This window comes from Capra hircus, chromosome 25 (assembly GCF_001704415.2).
Source record: "Capra hircus breed San Clemente chromosome 25, ASM170441v1, whole genome shotgun sequence".
In the NCBI taxonomy this organism is placed as follows: Eukaryota; Metazoa; Chordata; class Mammalia; order Artiodactyla; family Bovidae; genus Capra; species Capra hircus.
Genome location: NC_030832.1, coordinates 9,276,412 through 9,294,228, shown reverse-complemented (window position 1 = coordinate 9,294,228; position 17,817 = coordinate 9,276,412). Strand labels below are relative to the sequence as shown.

General features: G+C 50.0%; 1 protein-coding gene across 1 annotated transcript in view; it reads left to right on the top strand.

The window, feature by feature from the left end:
- Positions 1-17,817, top strand: part of TEKT5 (tektin 5) — a 48,186-nt gene that overhangs the window by 8,841 nt on the left and 21,528 nt on the right. Inside the window, exons 4-5 of the mRNA XM_018040100.1 lie at positions 2,533-2,676; positions 7,012-7,234. Coding sequence (XP_017895589.1) covers positions 2,533-2,676; positions 7,012-7,234 — 367 coding nt within the window. The remainder of the gene's footprint in view (positions 1-2,532; positions 2,677-7,011; positions 7,235-17,817) is intronic.

The window sequence follows — 17,817 nt, the reverse complement described above, 5'->3', positions numbered from 1 at the left end:
TGGTTTTGCATTTGTGGTTGTCTTGGGGCTGTGATAAAATTCTGTGTTGGAGTGACAGGAGGCCTCTAGTTTGGGAAATGGGACAGTCTAAGCCGAAAAAGTGAACAAAATCCCAGACTTGAAATTAGGGAACTGGACCCCGGAAGAGAAATCTTGAAACTGGAGTGAGCGGAGGGCTGCTTGTGCAGGAAAACTAGAATGACCAGGGTGGTCTCCTTGACTGGGAGACAGAGAAAAAAAGACACAGAGCGAGCGCTGGTGTCAGAGGGAGAGAGACAGAGAGAGAAAGACACGAAGCTGTAAAAGAGAGAGATGAGGAGCAGAGAGACGGAGGGCCAGAGAGGGACATAGACATGCGGACAAAAGAAAAATCAAGACTGAGAGAGCTGGAAAAGACAGACACGCAGAAAGAGAAAAAGAGAACAGGAGAGGCTGGGAGGGAAGCTGTCGAGGCAGCGCAAGTCAGGGGGAGATGAGAGCGGGTGGACGGGACTCTGCTTTTTGCCAGGATCAGAGGTCCGCTTGCCCTGGAGAGAGGCCCTTTGACCTTGGGCAGTGGCCCGTGTGTCAGAGGATGCCTGTTATCTTGGAGGGCAGCCCGGTTAACCAAGAACTGGCTGCAGCCTCATCAGAGGGTCAGAATTCAGTGTGCCCTGACCCCGTGGGAAGGCTCTATCACTGACCCACCTGGGGGCCACCCTGGCCCTGAGCAGGTGCTGGGCTGTGGACTCATGGTTTTCTAAGCGAGGCCTGAGGCCTGCATCTGGGCAGGGTTGAGTCCTCACCTTGCCAGATGCCCCAGCAAAGTAGAAAAGGCTTTCCTGACTGGGCAGGAGCCAAGTTCAGGCTTTTCCTTGTGCGACGATTGTAGGGCAAGCTTTGACACTGGCCAGAATCTCCTATTGGGGGTAACGGGCTGCCCCCTCCTTCGCTGGGCCTCATTAGCTGGAGCCAGGAGCTGGACTGACTAACCTGTGAGTCTGAGGCCCCAGGTCCTCCTCTGATGCTCTGGTATGTGTCTCTACTACATTCTGGTCTTTTTTTTTTTTTTTTTTAAATCTTTCGGCCTTGCCATGTGGCATGAAAGTGAAAGGGGCTTCTCTCGTGACGCAGATGGTAAAGAATCTGCCCATAATGCAGGAGACCTGGGTTCAATCCCTGGGTCGGGAAGATCCCCTGGAGAAGGGAATGCTACCAACTCCAGTATTCCTGCCTGGCGAATTCCATGGACAGAGGAGCCTGGTGGGCTATAGTCCATGGGATCACAAAAGTGCATGTGGGATCTTATTTCCCAGACTGAGGATCGAACCCATGCCTTCTGCAGTGCAAGTATGGGTTTTAACCACTGGACCACCAAAGAAGTATCCCATTCTGGTCTGTCTTCACATTCTGGTTCATAGGGTAGGATGGGGCCCCATTTCTCCATGGCTTTGCCAATTCCAATGGCCCCAAGGGCCCCAGTAGGGCTCTTCCTGCCCCAACATGACCCTCTGTGCATCCTGATGGGTGAGGACCCAGCACAAGGATTTAATTTCTTTGCTCCTGACCTGTTTTGGAAGCCTTTCACCAGCTTTTAGTATCCATAGCAGAAAAAGAACGTGGCAGAAAGATAGAGACAGGCAGGGAGAGGTGGAGAGAGACACACATACCAAGGCCCCAAATCAGAGAGAAACCAAGCAAGATGGGACAGAAAGATATAAAGATGAGAAAGACAGAGATAGAGGGAGGAAGGGAGAGAAAGAGGGAGAAAATGAGAAGACGCAGGAGGGGGAAGAGACGGATCCATGTGAGATGTGCACCAATCCCTTGGCCTGACCACCCCTCACCCTGGGTAATGGCTTCGTCCTCTGTGTTGCTGTGTATCCTTTTCAAACCTGCAGTGTTGCCCTTATTCTTTATTTTTACAGTACTTATTTACACACATCTATGAGCAACTTGAAGGTAATGACTGGGTCTTACTCATGTCTTTTCCTGCTGGGCCTGGCATAGGGTCAGACACAATGATTTGTGAATCGATTTAAATTGAAACCTGACTTTGTCCAAAGTGCAAATTTGTATCTTTTATATTAGGTCAGCAAACTATAGTCAGAGGGCCGGAACTGGCCCACCATCTGTTTTTGTAAATAAAGTTTTATTGGAACACAGCCATGACCATTCATTTACAGATTGTCTATGACTATTTTCCTACGTAGTTGAGCAGTTAGTTGCAGCAGAGACCACATGACCCGCAAAACCTAAAATATATAGTATTTAACCCTTTACAATAAATGTTCACTCTCTCCTGTTCTAAGTGACAACAGGTCTGTTTGGACCGGGGTGGGGGCGGTGGGAGGGGGAGTGGGAGGAGGCCCTGGGTGTGTGGTGGGGCCTCAAGGTGGGAAGAGGGCTGGAAGCTACTGCGGGTGAACAGAACATCCTCCTGGGGTCCAGAGACTCGGTTTCCAGCGGTGGCTCTGCACTGACCTCCCCTGTGACCCTGGGTGAGGGACTCTGGGTGGAAGCACAATCTAGGGACACATCCTTGCCTCCTAGTGATAACCGAGATGCTCAGCACGCCCTGGAGAGGGACCTCGAGGACAAAAACTCGGCCGAGTTCATTGATGAGAAGTGCCTTAACCTACGGAACACATCAGACTGCATCAGCTTCTTCCATGGGGTGGAGAAAATTGATGGCACGTAAGTACCGGGCTCTCGGTCCCCACCTGGCTATGCCCAAGGGGAGCCACGAGGCGTGCTCTGGGTCCACTCCTGCCAAGAATAGAAAAGGGGCATCAGGCCCCAGTCAAGTCTGGAGCCGTGGGTTGAATAGGTCGTGGGTTGAATTCAGTTGCATGCCACAGAATCCGATTCTGGCTAAGCTATGATGGAATTTACTGGAAGGCTGTCGAGGAGCCTGAGGCTCCAGGGGAAGGTTGGAGGGGGCGGTTCTGGAAGCCTGAACGGGCTAATCGGCTTTGGTGTTGGAGCACCACTGTCTTGCCCACTTCACCAAGATCCAAGTTCCAGGAAGGGAGCACAGGTGATTGGCTTGCGAGGGTCCCACAGCCGCTGCTCTTGGGGCGCCTGGATTGGCAGGTGCCCTGAACAAATTACGAGACAAGATGGCTTCAACCAGGAGGAGGAGGAACAACAGCTTTGTTGGGAGAGCCAACTGATGCCTGCCCACTCTGGTTAAGTGTGGGTTCTGGGAGTTCCAGGGGCTAAAACTCCATGCTTTCAATTCAGGGAGTGCGGGTTCAGTCTCTGGATGGGGAACTAATATCCCACATGCCTCACTGTGTAGCCAAAAATCCTATAAAAAGCTTAAAAAAAGAGTGGATTCTTGAGCCAGGCTGCCTGGTTTCAGATCCAGGCTTCAATTAACCCTCAGGACAAAGGACTTAATCTCCCTGGGCTCCATTTCCCCGCCTCTACCGCTGGAATAAAAATACCATCCACCTCCCAGAGCTGCTGTGAGAGTGGAAAGGTGGGTGTCTGAGGCGCAGAGCAAAGATCCTTGCATCGGGAATGATGATGGCTAACGTTTATTGAGCGCTTGCTGTGTGACCTGATTTCCTTGTCACAACAACCATAAAATAGGTGCCTCCTGTCTGCCTGGCACTGCTGTGGGCATGTCCCAGCATCACGGAATTGCTTGAAAATGAAAGCAAGCTTTCCCCATTGGCAGTTAGTTTGAGGTCTGGGGTAACGACAGCTGGAGAGAGATGCTCTGGGTACACACAGAGGGTGGGGTCTCTCTTGGATCCCCTTCAAGAAAAAAACCCTCTAGCACATAGAATTGTGCTTTTCACATAGTAAGTGTGCAAAAAATGTCTGTTGACTGAGAAAATGAATGAAAAGGAGGAGGGAGGGAGAGGAGAGAAGAAAGGGAAGGTCTCCTTGGCTTATGTTGGGGTCGCTTTCTGGATTGTATTAAGCATGCGGCTATTGAAAGAACCCTTTGGGGTTTTCTGCAATGACAACTTCCAGGGGCCCTTCTCCTTGTCTGGACAAATTTGACTTCCCCACGGCAAGGTGAACAAGGCCTTGAGAGCGGGGACCAGTCCCCTCAGCCACAGCTGCCCATTTGGACAGGGAATCTGGAAGGTTCCCTTCCCAAACAGATACCTTCCTGGAAGCTGGGCGGCCACGCTGGTTGGTGGAGACTGATTTCCATGCTCACGAGGGGTCTGCTATTTCAAGGGGTCTGCTATTCCAGTGACTCCAGCTGGAAAGCCAGAGCTGCCATTTGGGGTGAGTAACTGCTCCCTAGATGTGCTAACTCAAGGCTTTGTATGTGGGTTTGTTCTTTTTTTGCCACACCTGGCTGCATGTGGGATCCTAGTTCCCCAACCAGGGATTGAACCTGGCCCCCCTGTATTGGTAGCACGGAGTCTTAACCACCGGATCACCAGGGAAATCCCTGTAGGGTTTTTTAAGGAGAGGCCATGACTTGGTAGGTCGCAGCATGTTTGGAGTTTGCATTGCTGTAACTGTTCTTGGAATTTCTCATCGCCTCGGATGATGTGGATGAAGAGGCTAGCCATTGCCTTTTACCCGCTGCTTGCTATAGGCTGGGCACTGTGCTGAGCCCCTCCAGAGCATCTCGTGAAAAATAAACATTTATTAAGCGCTTTCTATTGTCAGGTGCCATAATGGGGGTCTCACATTTAGTCAGTCAGTAGCCTCTAGGGAAGGCACCATTTTTATCCCCATTTCACCAAGAGGAGCCTGAGACTCAGAGAGGTGTAGTGACTGGTCCAAGCTCACACAGCAAGTGGCAGAGCCTCAGTCTGAGTCATGTGGGACACTGGGACCCTGTTTTACCACCGCGCCTTCCTGCCTTCCCAGCGAAGCTTGCTGTGTCCTCCTGTTTTTAGAGGACACAGGCTCTAGAAAGCATGTCCCCCGCCTCCTGAGGCACGCCACCCATGAGGAGACAGGCTGCCGCGGTAACCCCCCCAGGGAGAGGGTGAGTAAATGGGCTATTTTCCCTCTGGAGCTCAGCTGTCTGCTCCTGGGGAGGGGCAGCTGCTGCCCTTGACTTTGATGGCAGCCCACTGAGCAGCGGCAGGTGCCCTCAGAGTCCACATAGTGTTCTCTGCTCTCTTTGGTGTCTCCTCCTTCCTTGATTGATGGTGAGTAGCTGTGCGACCTTGGGGAAGACACTTTACCTCTCTGAGCCTCAAGTCTTTGTTAGATGAAAGCTCTGGATCAGACTCAGTGCCCCCTCACATCTCTAGAAGCTGAGACCTCTCCAGAAGTTTGATTTTAACTCCTGCAAAAGCCAGACAAAACAAGCACATGTTGTACGCTTTCTAAAATATTTCTAGTCACCATGCAGTCTCAGTGCTTTAAAATGTCCTGAAAGAGCCTTCTATTTCAGATGATTGAATCTCTTTTTTCCTGCTGTCTGAGAATAAAAATCTGCTTTATTTTAAGAACTGGAGACTTCCCAGCTAGAAAAGACCTCAAAAATGTATCTAATCTGGTTTACCCGGGGACTGAAGTCAGCTCAAAGGAACATGTGTATGTGTCTCTCTTTCTCAAAGGCTTCCCGGAGGAGAAAACTCTTATTGCATGGATTTACATACTCAACCAGGAAGAACTTTCTCTTCCCTAAATGTGTCACCGCCTCCAAGAAGCCTTCCCAGACTGCCCTTTCTAATGTAGCCTGAGCTCTATTCATCCTTCCAGATCCATTCTCTAGCTGCCCTGGTGTGAGTCCGATAAAGGAGTTTGCCCTCTACAAACTGCCTTTCCTGGGTCTTTGCCATCTGGTTCCCAGCAGGGTTCAGCCAAATAAGAGGGTCACCAGCAGGAGATGAAGGAGAAGGATGTTGAGGATTTATTCTCCATGGCTTCCTCTCTTTTCCTTTCACAGCTGGGGTTGTGACAACTTTGTGCACTCGCTAATCTATGAGCCCCTCAGTGTTCTCTGAGTATAAATTCCATCTATTTCCTTTTATGACACATCTATTTCCTTGACTGACACATAATGACCCACTCCACTTGTCTCTTTTCCTCATTCTGCTTCTAAATTCCTTCCCAGAATGTAACACCAGGTGTAAACATCTTATTAATTTATTGTCTATCTCCCTCCCCTGGAAATTCATCACCATGAAGACGAGGATGTCACCTGCTCTATCCCAAGTGACTAGAAAAAGTCTTGGCATGTGGTAGGTGTTCAGAGAACATTTGCTGAGAGAATAAGTCAGCGCAAGTAGCGTGGCCGCAGGCTCATCACTGAATGGAAGGGGCCCTGCAGCCAGCAACATGCCTGATGTCCCCTTCTTGAATCTGTGTTTTTGGTGGAGAAGGAGGGAAGGTTAAAGAAAAGAACCCGTCCAAGGGATCTCTGCCCTCTTGCAATTCACCAAGTGCCCTTTGGGGAAGCCAGCCAGGCTGCAGTTGCCTTATCTGTAAATGAGGGGTTTGGATCAGCTCAGTGGCTCAGCTAGGGGTCATTGTTCCCCCTCCTCCAAGGAATATTTGGTAGTGTCTAGAGACATTTTTGACTGTCACAAGGAGAGAAGCATTACTCCCGGCATCTATCTGGTGGTTAGAGGCCAGGGATGCCATTAAGCATCCTACAGGGCAGAATACAGCCCATCATCCCCACCCCAACAAGGAATTGGCTGCGTGTGTACTAAGTCGCTGTGTCCAACTCTGCATGACCCTATGAGCCGTAGCCCGCCAGGCTGCTCTGTCCATGGGATTCTTCAGGCAAGGATACTGGATTGGATTGCCTTGCCCTCCTCCAGGGGATCTTCCCGACCCAGGGATCGAACCCGAGTCTCTTACATCTACCTGCACTGGCGGGTGGGTTCTTTACCACTAGCGCCACCAGGGAAGCCCCAACAGAGAGTTATCCTGACCCAGACTCCAGAAGCACCAAGGCTGAGAAACCCCGGATGCAGAGATCTCCAAGCCGCATGCAGAGATCTCCAAGCCGCATGCAGAGATCTCCAAGCCTGCCGCCGACCCCCCAGTCCTCCTCGCCTGGTAAATTCTCTCTCCTGCCTTTCCTAGGATCTCCGTACCCGAGACGTGGGCCAAGTTCAGTAACGACAACATCCGGCACTCGCAGAACATGCGGGCCAACTCCATCCGGCTGCGGGAGGAGGCGCAGAACCTCTTCGATGTGTTGGCAGACCAGCTGTGGAGGCAGTTCACCAACACCAACCTGGCCTTCAGCGCTCGCATTGCGGAGGAGACGGAGGTGAAAAACAAGCTACAGACGCAGTTGGCTAAGGTAAGCGAGATGCCCTGGAGGACCGTCGTCCACGCTGCCAGGACCTCACCACGTGCCTCCCCGCCTCCGCTCCTTGGTCTCAGAGGCTTCTGGTTGCTGGTGCAATGGTCCACGGTTTATGAGCCTGTTCACCCAAAAGGGGGCGGAGGCTGTGAGCTTCCTAGGGAGACTCCAGCATCCTGTGGGTAAGTCTTCCTTGCTCACTAGATGATAGAGCTTGGCCTGGCTGTCACAGCAGCACCCAAAGAGGTTGCTGATGGCCCCTAGGGTCCTTCAGTCTACCTGGGGGCTACGTGGCTGAGCGTGACCAGTGAGAATGGTTGTCAATGCCAGACCCCCAGGAAACAGGTCTGAGCCGATCTTAAGATCTTAAGAAATGTCACATCAACATCTTAAGAAATGTAACCTCTTGACCTTCAAAGGCTCCAAGGGCATCCCTGTCCAGGGGTGGGGTGCTTTTTGAGTTGGAGGAGCCACAGGATAGCGTAATCCTGCCACAATCCTCTGCTATTCCCTCACCGACATGCCCCTTTCCCTACTCCTGCATCTGAACCATCATGCTGTTTCCCAGCCCTGGGGAAGCTCTGCTGCATGGAATCAAGCCTCTCTGCTCAATTTAGAGCACCTACTGGGTACCAGATGCTGTGCTAGGGGCTGGAATGAGAAGAGGAGCCACACGAACAGTCCCCTGGTACCCATCTTCAGGTAGCTGTGGTGGGAAGCAGTGATGGCTGCCAAATTTATACACAGTAAGGGCTTAGGGATGACAATCTGGTTGGAGAGGGGGAGGCAGGGGACTAGCATTGAACCTAAACTTGCAAACAGAACCCGTTTTTATTGTATATATGCTTGGTGAGGTTTAGTGGGCTGCAGGCAGGGTTTATGGATATTATGGGGGCACTCTAAGCCCACCCACATAGGCCACACTTTGGCGTGGGGTATGGAGTGCTATGCTTAGCCACTAAGTCACGTCTGACTCCTTGTGACCCCATGGACTGTAGCCTGCCAGATTCCTCCGTCCATGGAATTCTCCAGGCAAGAATACTGGAGTGGGTTGTCATGCCCTCCTCCAGGGGATCAAACCCAGGACTCCTGAATTGCAAGTGGATTCTTTACTGTCTGAGCCACCAGGGAAAGCCCAAACACTCTGGACTGGATAGTCTATCCCTTCTCCAAGGGATCGTCCCGACCCAGAAATTGAACCAGGTTCTCCTGCCTTGCAAGCAGAGTCTTTACCAGCTGAGCTGCCAGGAAAGCCCAGTGTTAGTCGCTCAGTCGTGTCCGACTCTTTGTGACCCCATGGACTGCAGCCCACCAGGCTCCTCTATCCATGGGATTCTCCAGACAAGAATACTGGAGTGGGTAGCCATTCCCTTCTCCAGGGAATCTTCCTGACCCAGGGATTGAACCCAGGTCTCTGGCATTGGAGGCAGATTCTTTACAGTTTGAGTCACCAGGGAAGCCCATAAAACAGAAGTTTCTCTAAATAATTGCAAGGTTGGTAATAAGTGTTAGTGAGAGAAGAAGCAAGGAGATTTGCCAGAGATCTCCTGGGGTCCTTACTTCAGGTAGATCAGACAGGCAGTTGTCGCAATTACATCAAGAGCAGATGGATAAGGAGATAGGCAGCTGAAGGACTGGGCTGGGGGCGAGTGTTCCCAAGATGATGGAGGTGGGATGAGTTTGGAGGGAGGGGAAGACAGAGGAGGTCATGCGGATTCTTTCTTTCCTCCTTCCTTCCTTCCTTCCTTGAAAAATCAGTCTATTATTGTGATGAAATATACATAACAAAGCATTTGCCATTGTCTTAGTTGCTTTGCGCTGCTATAATAAAAATACCATAGCCTGGGTGACTTATAAACAACAGAAATTTATTTTTTGATAAATAAAGGCTGAGAAGTCCAGGATCGAGGCTCTGGGAGGGGTGGTATCTGCTGGGAACCTGCTTCTTGGTTCTTGGATACTGTGTCCTCACATGGCAGAGAGTGTGGAGCTCCCTGACCTCCTTCAGAAGGGCCCTACTCCCATTCATGAGGCTGCTGCTGACCTAATCACTTCCCACAGACTACTCCACTTCCCAATACTGTCAACAATGGGGGTTAGGTGTCAACATCTGAGTTTGGACATTCGGTTCATAGCAACCATTATTAAGGGTATAGTTCCGTCATGCTGGGCTTTCCTGGTGGCTCAGATGGTAAAGAATCTGCCTGCCATGCAGGAGACCCGGGTTCAATCCCTGGGTCAGGAAGATTCCCTGGAGGAGGGCATGACAACCCACTCCAGTATTCTTGCCTGGAGAATCCCCATGGACAGAGAAGCCTGGTGGGCTACAGTCCATAGGGTTGCAGAGTCAGACGCGACTGAGCGACTAATGCTTTCCGTCATATTAGACGTATCTTCACATGATGCAAACATCGCCACTATCCATCTCTAGAACATTTGTCATCTTCCCAAAGTATAAAGAACCCTGTGTTTAAACTCTGTGTCCATTAAATGATGACTCCCCATCCCCCTCCCTTTCCCCTGGCGACCACCAGTTCCACTTTCCGTCTCTATGAATTGACTAGGTACTTAGAATTGTGCGGTATTTGTCCTTTTGTGTCTGGCTTATTTCACTTAGCACAATGTCTTTAAAGTTCATCTGTGCTGTAGATTGCATCAGAATATCCTTCATAAAGCTGAATGATATTGCCTGGATGTATATACGATTCATCCCTCAGTGGATGCTCGGATGGCTTCTACTTTTGGGCCATTTGTGCAAGCGATTTCTTTAATTTGGCATTTCCTGTAGCGGATCAAATACAGTTCATTGCCACGTTTTACCACATGAGTCTGAGGCCTGGAGGTGACTTGGGATTAAGTTGGGTCACGGTGGCTGGTTTCTCACTTGTGAAACTGGGGGTCAGGATTCCTGTCTGATGCCAACAGTGTGAGGATTAGTGAGTTGATCTTTATGGAGACCTTAGAACGTGCTTGGTAGACAGTAAGCACTCAATAGAGGTGTTTATTAATTTATTTAATTAATAAAATCAATATTATTGATAAAGAAAAAGGGATCTTTTGGCTGAGGGTAGGTAGGGAGCAAACATTTCCCCTTTCCATGTATCTCCAGGGAAGTTTTCAGTGATTACTAACAGCCTCATTACTGCTTATCAGGTTTTGCCACCAAGTGGATTTTTATTAATCATCATTATTTAATTACCAGTTGCTTTGCAAACAAGCCAGTACTCATTCTTGTCTGGTGGGCTACAGTCCATGGGGCTGCAAAGAGTCTCGGACATGACTGAGCTACTAGGCACACAACTATCTTTTTCTGTGCTGCAGAGCAATTATTGACCGGGTGGTCATAGGAATTCACTTTGAAAGACCAGGTCTACACAGTTCCCTAAGCAGATTTTGAATGTCCCAGTGGTTCAGGGCTGTGTAGACAGCCTTAGCTGTCTACCATGATCATGGGGGCTCTATCCCCAAGGCCACACCCCAAGCCTTGTAACTTATCCTGGGTCCTCACACTCTGGGGCCTTGGGATGTCACCCAATCATACTGATCACCGCTTAAAGAACGGCGGGTGACCTCTTTGAGCGGAAGCAGTTGATGGTCACAGAGTGAGTTGCTGCCTTTGAGAACTGATAGCTCCTGAAAACCAGGCTCCCAGTGTGGGGCGTGGCCAGGGAAGGGGCGTGGCCAGAGGAGGGGCTTGTCCCCAGATTACCCAGTCCAAGGTGCCCTGTAGAGTGAGACTCAACGTGGGGGGAAAGATACAAGGACCTGGGGGGAGGGAGGTATGGAGGGAGGGAGGTATAGGGGCAGAGGTGCTGCGGCCCACAGGGCTTGTTCTGCAGTTGTGGGCGTGAGGTCCCGGCAGGGGAAATGACTGGGTGTGTTTACAAGGACGCAGCATTAATAGCATGCAATCACATAGCGAGAAGGTGTTTCCTCCTTCTTAACATTTTGGCTGTGCTGGATTTTCACTGCGGCATGTGGGCTCTTCACTGGGGTACGCAGGTTTCTCTAGTTGCGGCACGGGCTCTGTTGCTCTGCCTCGGCACGTGGGGTCTTAGTTCCCAGACTAGGGATGGAACCCATGTCCTCTCCACTGGAAGGCAGATTCCTAACCACTGGACCATCAGTAAAGTCCCCTTCAACCCTTGTGATGCTCTCAAGAGGAAAGTCTCGATTGGATGCTAGAATGCCTTCCTCAGCTCTTTAACTCCAACTGATCTCCCTTTGAAGCAGAGGGTGTGGACCTCAGGCTGAGATCTTTGGGCCTTACCCAGAGTTTAAATTACACGCTTTTACGCTCATCTTGTTCGTGCATTTTAATGGTTATTTCCATTACGGCAAACGATGCCGATTTTCCATTGATAATAGTGATATAATGTTTTATTTTTAAACAAATATATTAAAAAAAATTTTTAAGACAATTGATTTTAAAAGATTATTAACCATGTTACAAATGGTGTGAGGGGATATGCCTATAGTGGTAAAGATGGTGGGTGAAAGCCTGACTCTTGTGTGCATAAGTCCCTTCAGTTGTGTCCAACTCTTTGCAACCTCATAGATTGTAGCCCACCAGACTCCTCTGTCCATGAGGTTTTCCAGGCAAGAATACTGGAGTGGGCTGCCTTGCTCTCCTCCAGGGGATCTTCCCGACCCAGGGATCGAACCCATGTCTCCTGTGTCTCCTGTGCTGGCAGGCGGGTTCTTTACCACTAGCGCTACCTGTGAAGCCCCTGACTCTTGGAGAACAGCAAAATAGACTTGTGTCTCAACTATTATTTTCTGTGCTGTAATCACCCATGTTGCCTGGGGATTGCATCGAAATGCAGATTCTGACCGAGAAGGTCTGGAGTTGAGCCTGAGAATCTGCGCTGTGAACAACCTCCGGGGTCCCCAGTGCTGCTGGTGAGAAGCAGGCAAGAGTGCACGTTGCAGAGCAAGTTGATCTTGACAATTTTGAGCTGTTTGCGTCTCTTCTCTCACTCCTTCCTCCTCCCTCTCTCTTCCAGACTCAAAAATATTGGGGGAACCCAATCTTTCCAAGAGGCAAGGCGCAGTCATCCCATTCTAATCAGATCTTCTCTAATTGCATTTTACTTCCAAGCCCAGCCTTTCCTTCCTGGAGGGATCCGCCGGCTCAGGCCGGCTCAGCCGGCCACACAGATCTTCCCGGATTTATGCAGATGTATATGTCCCTCTGGGGCTTCTGCCGCCCCTCCGAGATGCATGCCCTTGAATCAAAATCTCATTTTCCATCTTGATTACTAATGTGGTGGGAGCGAATGACGTTAGGAGCTGGGGAGTCACGATAAGGCAGAAGCTTAGCTTTGACTGGATGTCAGAGAGAGGAATCGGATTTCTCTGCTTCTGCTCAGCAGCCTCCCCCCTCTATCTCCCTTCCCCCCACCCTCACGGCACCCCCTCCCCCCACCCCCCTGGCTGAAGGCTTTCCTGTCGCAAACAGAATGAGCCAGCTTTCAAGCTGGGAACTTTCCTGTTCACTCTCCTTCACCTGGAGCCCCTTCCCCCATCTCAGTTGGTAGCTGTCACTTCTAGATGCTTCCAGAAGCTTCCAGGGCTCAATCCTGAATCTCGGAGTCCACCTGGATGCCGCTCTTTCTCTCCCACGCCCCCATCCTCTCCATCAGTAAATCCTATTGGTTCAAATTTCAGAAGCTCGTCACCCCTCCCTCCTCCTCTGCTTCCACTCGGACCTGAGCCTCCATCGTTTCTTGCCTGGACCATTGCTGAGCCCTTCTAAGTGCTCTGCTCGCTTTCGATGTTGCCAGCTGATGGGCTGGCAGCTTTCTGAGAGGGCATTCGATCCTTCAATAGGACAACTAGATTTACAGGGAGGAAAAGTTCGATTGCTTTAGATTCTGTAGGAAACCTTGAGAGTCTAACTGGAGAATACAGGTGACAGGCTCTGCCTCCATCTTCACCTTGGCCAGGCCTCTCTGCACCGCTGCTGTCATGGGAATTTCTCACCATGCCTTTGCAACCTCAGTGCCTCCCAAAATGCACGGTGAAGTCTAAGGAAATGCGGGTGGAGTGGTTTTTCTTTTTTTTTTTTTTAAGATTTTCTTTTTTTAATGTAGACCATTTTTAAAGTCTTCACTGAATGTGTTACAATATTGCTTCTGTTTTACCTTTTGATTTTTTGACCACGAGGCACGTGGAATCTTAGCTCCCTGACCAAGGACTGAACCCTCATCCCCTGCAAGAGAAAGTGAAATCTTAACCGCTGGACTACCAGGGAAGTCCCTGGAGGGGATTTAAAATCAGAGGATAAATACTTGTAGTCCAGGGGTTAAACTTGGCCCACATGTTATTTGGATCCTCATGTTTTCCTTTTAACAGCTCTATTTTTACTTGACATATAATTAACTTATGTTTCAAGTATAGAATCTGAGAAGCTTTGACACACATATGTCATGAAGCTGCTATCTCAAGCAAGGTAGTGAACATATGAAAAGATTCCCTTGTGTCCCTGGTCATCTCTCCCTCCTGACCCCCACCCTCTGTTCCCAACACAACCACTGATCTGCTTTCCATCACTACCGATTAGTTTGCATTTTCCAGAATAATTACATAAAGGGCACCATACCCTGTCCACTCTTCTTTCATTAGGCCTTTTTCCATTCACCATAGCTGAGATCCCTAGTTTGTTCCTTCTTGTTCCCGAGTCTTATATGTCTTGAATGGATACTGTATTGTATTGATAGGTACTACCCCTGGTAGGTATCATATTGATACACCACAACAACCCTGATATTCATCAACAGTTCCCTTCTCCTCTTGCCCTCAATCTTCCCCGGCATCAGGGTCTTTTCCACTGAGTAGGCTCTTCGCCTCAGGTGGCCAAAGTACTGGAGCTGCAGCTTCAGCGTGAATCTTTCAAATGAATATTCAGGGTTGATTTCCTTTAGGATTGATTGGTTTGATCTCCTTGCTGTCCAAGGGACTCTCAAGAATCTTCAACACCACACTTCCAAAGCATTAATTCTTTAGCGCTCAGCCTTTCTTATGGTCCAATTCTCACATCCATACACGACTCCTGGAAAAACCATAGCTTTGACTATACAGACCTTTGTTGGCAAAGTGATGTCTCTGCTCTTTAATATGCCGTCTAGGTTGGTCTTAACTTTTCTTCCAAGGAGCAAGCGTCTTCTAATTTCATGGCTGCAGTCACTGTCTGAAGTGATTTTGGAGCCCAGAAAAATAAAAATCTGCAACTCTTTCCATTTTTTTCCCATCTTTTTCCACACCTGCTCTGTACATTGGAGGAAGTGCAAGAAAGCAGCCAAGCCTGGAGAGGACTGTAGAGAACACAGGGGCTCTGAGTTTTCACCTTGAAAGTTTTCTGCTTTCACTCTGAAGTTTCTTTGGGGTTTTGACTTCCAATTGGTCATTAACACCAGCAGAACCTCTCCTCCCCCAGGAGTGTGGGGGGCAGTAGGGTGTGCGCTGTCTACGGGGGTGAGGGCCTGCAGTCACCGTCTGAGGGCCTCAGTGCCTGCTGCCAGCCCCTCTGTTTGTCCAACGAGGCTTGGACCCCATGGTGGAGTGGGAAACGCTTTTGTGCTTCGCAAGCAGTCGGATCCCTTCCAGCACCAGAGCCAGCAGCCAAGCTCCTGACAGCTCGTTTCCGTAACCGGCCGAGCACAAGTGCTGGGGAGCTGGCCTGCCTGCCCCTGTGCCTCAGTGGATAGGCTGGTGAGAAGTGGATGGGCCAGGCCTTAAAGACCATCGTGTCTACTGAGAACGTTCTTGTTTCCAGTTTCCTCCATCAGTCTTTCCAATAGTGTCGAGCAATGAGGCCTGATGTGACCCTAGTCTGTCTTTGCCATCTCTCTTTTGTTTGGGAATCTCCCTTTCCAGGCAGACTTCAAGTCTCAGGCTGCACTGACCCTTTGAAATTAAGGTCTTTTCCCATCTTATCTACCACGATGAGACCCTCTATCTATGGCAGGAGATAGTCATTTTCTACATATGTGAAAATCGCTCAGCTGTGTCTGACTCTTTGTGACCCCATGGACTATAGAGTCTATGGAATTCTCCAGGCCACAATACTGGACTGGGAAGCCATTCCTTTCTCCATGGAATCTTCCCAACCCAGGGATCGAACCCAGGTCTCCCTCATTGTAGGCAGTTTCTTTATCAGCTGAGCCGCCGGGAAGCCCAAGAATACCGGAGTGGGTAGCCTATCCCTTCTGCAGTGAATCTTCCTGACCTAGGAAATGAACCAGGGTCTCCTGCATTGTAGGTGAATTCTTTGCCAGCTGAGTTACCAAGGAATCCCTTTCTACATATGGCAATACTATAAAGGTGCCATTTCAGATACATTTGTTCAAGGCTGAAAAGGGCATTGATTTGAAGAAATAGATTAAATAACTAGGGGTTTTCCAGGTGGTGCAGTGGTAAAGAATTCACCTGCCAATGCAAGAGACACAAGAGATGCAGGTTGGATCCCTGGGTCGGGAAGATCCCCTGGAGGAGGGAATGGCAACCCACTCCATTTTTCTTGCCTGGAGAATCCCCTGGACAGAGGAGCCTGGTGGGCTACAGTCCATGGGTGGCACAGAGTCGGACACTGCTGAGCCATCGAGCCCTTGTGGGTATGTAGATATGGCAAGGTAACCGCCAGGAAAAGCCCCATGTGCAGTCGGTCTCTGCCTGATGCTCACCTTAGTACCAGCAGGAATCAGCGGTTCCCTAGTGTCATGTGGGCTCAGGTCTCATCACTGTTTTTTGCGGGGTTGGGGGTGGGGTGTGCCTGGGGACACCCAGCATGAGGGGGTCCATGAGAGCTTAGATACAGGTGGCTCTGAGGGCTGTGCCAAATGGTGAGGTGATGGAGGGGGTGCCATGTGCACCAGCTATCTGTTCACGGTGACACTGTGCCAAGCGAGAGAGATGCTGCTGGAGTCAGGAAAACAGAGGCAAGGTCCAGAACTGGGAAGGCAGCCAACAAATGCCGCAAGCTGGAGGGACCAGACAGGAGAGTAGGGAGAAAATGAGCAAGGTCAGCATGGCCAGGGCTGGAGCCGGGAATGGTACTAATGAGGGTGTTTTGAGCTCACTTTGTGAACCACTGATGCTCAGGGAAGCTAGGACTGCACGTTGCAGTTGGTATTAGCCAATCATATGCTTTGACTGGAAGCCATGGGCGGGGCAATCCCTGGGATTGGCTTCTGCTGAGACAAGAAGACAGTCAGATGCAGCCCGGAGGAGGCAGAGGGCTGCCTGGGCGCCTCCTGAGTACGGGTGTGTGCCAACAGTCTCCAAGTTTCTTCCAAGTTGTGGCGTCTCCCTCTTTGGGTCCTCAGCTCCTTGCCTTCTTGAGACCCGCTGCCCAGCCTCACCTCCACTCCTGGCTTGCACATGGGCTTGCCTCCTGGTCCAGTCTCCCCTTCCATCTCCACATGCTTCTCCCACACGTGAGCCCCTACAGTGCAGTGAAGATGGTTGGGTTCACTTCTGGCTCCAGCACTTCCTAACTACGTGGCCAAGGTCAGGTTGCCCTACCTCTCTGTGTCTCAGTCAAATGGGAGCAATAATGGTTGGCAAATGTTTGCTCTGGGAATAAGAGCATCCACACTGGTCACTTCGTAAGTGCTCAATGACTATTAACTGTAAAAATGGTAAAACAAACCAACCCACCTGTGGTCTGATTTATAACCTGTGCTGACAGGGAGGGACAAGCGAACTGAAAGGATATGGCCTCTGGGATCTAAAGACCAGAGTTGCATCTGGTAAACTAACTAACTCCTATGAATCTCAGTTTCCTAGTCTCTGAGAGAGGAATAATCTTATGAGGATGAAAAGAAAATATTGCTGTTGTTCAGTTGCTAAGTCATGTCCAGCTCTTTGCGACCCAATGGACTGCAGCACACCAGGCTTCCCTGTCCCTCACTGCCTCCCCGAGTTTGCCCAGGAAAAGATACAGCTGAGCAATTCTCAACACTACCACATTGGAACCACCCGCATCTCTAGGGATTGTGACTTGATTGGTTGGGATGTAGCCTGGGCATCCAACCTTTTAAACTCCCCAGCCAAGGTTGAGAATGAAAGGATCAGCATTCAGACCAGTGGTTCTCAAGGTGCAGTCCTGAACCAACTGCATCAGTATTGTCTGGGAACTTGTTAGAAGGAAGTGCACATCCTTGGGTCCCATCCTGGACATCCTGACTCAGAAACTCTGGGGTCCAGACATCCAAGTTTTCACCAGTCCTCCAAGTGTGCCTGCCAGGTGCAAATGTGCAATAAGTGTTTGCTAATCCAATCCTCTCTCCCTGAGAAGTATTGCTTTAGCCAAAAAAGTTCGTTAGCATCTTGCAGAAAATCCCGGACAAACTCTTTGGCTAACCCAGTATTTACTAAAAGCACATCCGGTGTGCTAGACTCTGAGTTAGGAGCATGGGGTCCAGTGGGCCCTGCCTATGGGCTTATGTTCTAGTTTGTTGTTTAGTCACTAAGTCGTGTCTGACTCTTTTGCTACCCCAGAAATTGTAGCCTGCTGGGCTCCTCCATCCATGGAATTTCCCAGGCAAGAATACTGGTATAAGTTGTCATTTCCTTCT